Source organism: Glycine max, chromosome 7 (assembly GCF_000004515.6).
Source record: "Glycine max cultivar Williams 82 chromosome 7, Glycine_max_v4.0, whole genome shotgun sequence".
Taxonomy (NCBI): domain Eukaryota; kingdom Viridiplantae; phylum Streptophyta; class Magnoliopsida; order Fabales; family Fabaceae; genus Glycine; species Glycine max.
In genome coordinates this window covers 9,471,719-9,473,406 of record NC_038243.2, presented here as the reverse complement: position 1 = coordinate 9,473,406, position 1,688 = coordinate 9,471,719, and the positions used below count along the sequence as shown (strand labels likewise).

Here is a 1,688-nt window from a genome sequence, read left to right as displayed (position 1 = left end):
AACCTCCATTGAATTCTAATTGTTGAATTCATATCTTTACAAACAATGATTTCTTCAACAAATATTTATATTTTGACACTTCTTTTCACCAAGAGTATGTTTATTATTGATGTTTTCTTTTTTGGTCTTGGGGATATTTTTTGGCGGCCCTGGTATTAATATGAATTCCTTAAAATTATGCCATTTTTTAACTAACTCAGTGTTTATATAATAGTCCAAATTAAACCTGAAATTTATCTAAGAGTTTATTTGTTTTATATCAAGAATTAATTTTTCACATTATACACACATTTCACTGTAAAACATGTGGCTGAGATGAATTAAGAATATATCTCAATTATGTTTAACAATTTGAAAATTAATCTTATTCAACTTTAATTTTTAAAACAAAATACTAATTTTAATTTTGTGGATAGGTAAAATTTAATCTAAAATGCAAACGAGCATTGATATTATCTTATGGCTAAATTTTTAATAATAATAATCTCTACTAATGTTTACTCTCCTCTCTTTCACTCCATGGACAGCCAACAGAAGGCCCTCAACAGAAAAAGGCAAAAAGGAAAAAAAAAAGAAAACCGCAAAAAAAGTCATTTAATAAAATTCTGTATTTTTTTTTTATCATTATCAGACACAAACAAAATATGAACCTAATATCTGTACATAAAAAAGGATAAACAATATAATTCATCACTTCTAAAAAAATTACCAGGAGATCATATATCAAAGAAAAACTAAAAAGAAAGGGGGGAAATTAAAAAGGAAGAATCAACATCTGAGTTGATCAAAGATACTTGTAAAATAGCAAAATTTCATCATGCAAGCTATAATCATGAACAACAATATTTAGCTTGTTTAGTAGCAGTAACTTCATCAGCTATATGAATCTCCTTCCCACTAGGAAGATTTAATGCTGTGCCATTCATTTTGGTTTCCAAACTTTTCTGGCTTATGATGTCATGAATCTTAGTGATCATTTCCAAGAATGCTTCATCAACATTCAGATTCTGCAAAGCAGAGGTTTCCATGAAGCATAACTCTTCTGTTTCTGCAAACACTTTTCCTTCTTCTCTCTCAACTTGCCTTGATTGATCCAAATCAGATTTGTTTCCCACCAAAACAACCACCATGTCTTCTCCTCCAAACTCTCTCAACTCATGAAGCCATTTTCCTACATTCACAAAAGTTGCTCTCTTGGTTATGTCATACACTAGCATTGCCCCCAAGGCTCCTCTGTAGTATGAGCTTGTGATAGCTCTAAACCTACCACAAAATTGTTCAAATATATATGTTTGAGAATGAAATATAAGATCAAATGATATGAGTAATTACTATGCAAAATTCACTCCCAAAAATCCAGTAAAAAATGTTAAAAAGTGTTTTACTAACACTTTTCATACTCCAAATTAGGCAATGCCGACAATTGAGAGAGAACCAATATTATAATAAAACAAAAATCTACTTGGTGGATATAGACTATAGAGCTTAAAATGATAGAACACTCCTTTCAAACTTTATCCCTTTGGGAATAAAAGAAAGAAAAAAATCTCTCTCTCTCTCTCTCTCTCTCTCTCTCTCTCTCTCTCTCTCTCTCTCTCTCTCTCTCTCTCTCTCTCTCTCTCTCTCTCTCTCTCTCTCTCTCTCTCTCTCTCTCTCTCTCTCTCTCTCTAGTCTTACACATGCCAAGG

The 1,688-nt window shown here is 31.4% G+C and overlaps 1 protein-coding gene across 1 annotated transcript in view; it reads right to left on the bottom strand.

Moving 5' to 3' along the window:
• Positions 1–593: 593 nt before the first annotated feature.
• The window catches only part of LOC100815793 (ras-related protein RABA6b), a 5,103-nt gene continuing 4,008 nt past the window's right edge, over positions 594–1,688 (bottom strand). Inside the window, exon 2 of the mRNA XM_003528922.5 lies at positions 594–1,263. Coding sequence (XP_003528970.1) covers positions 831–1,263 — 433 coding nt within the window. The 3' untranslated portion in view covers positions 594–830. The remainder of the gene's footprint in view (positions 1,264–1,688) is intronic.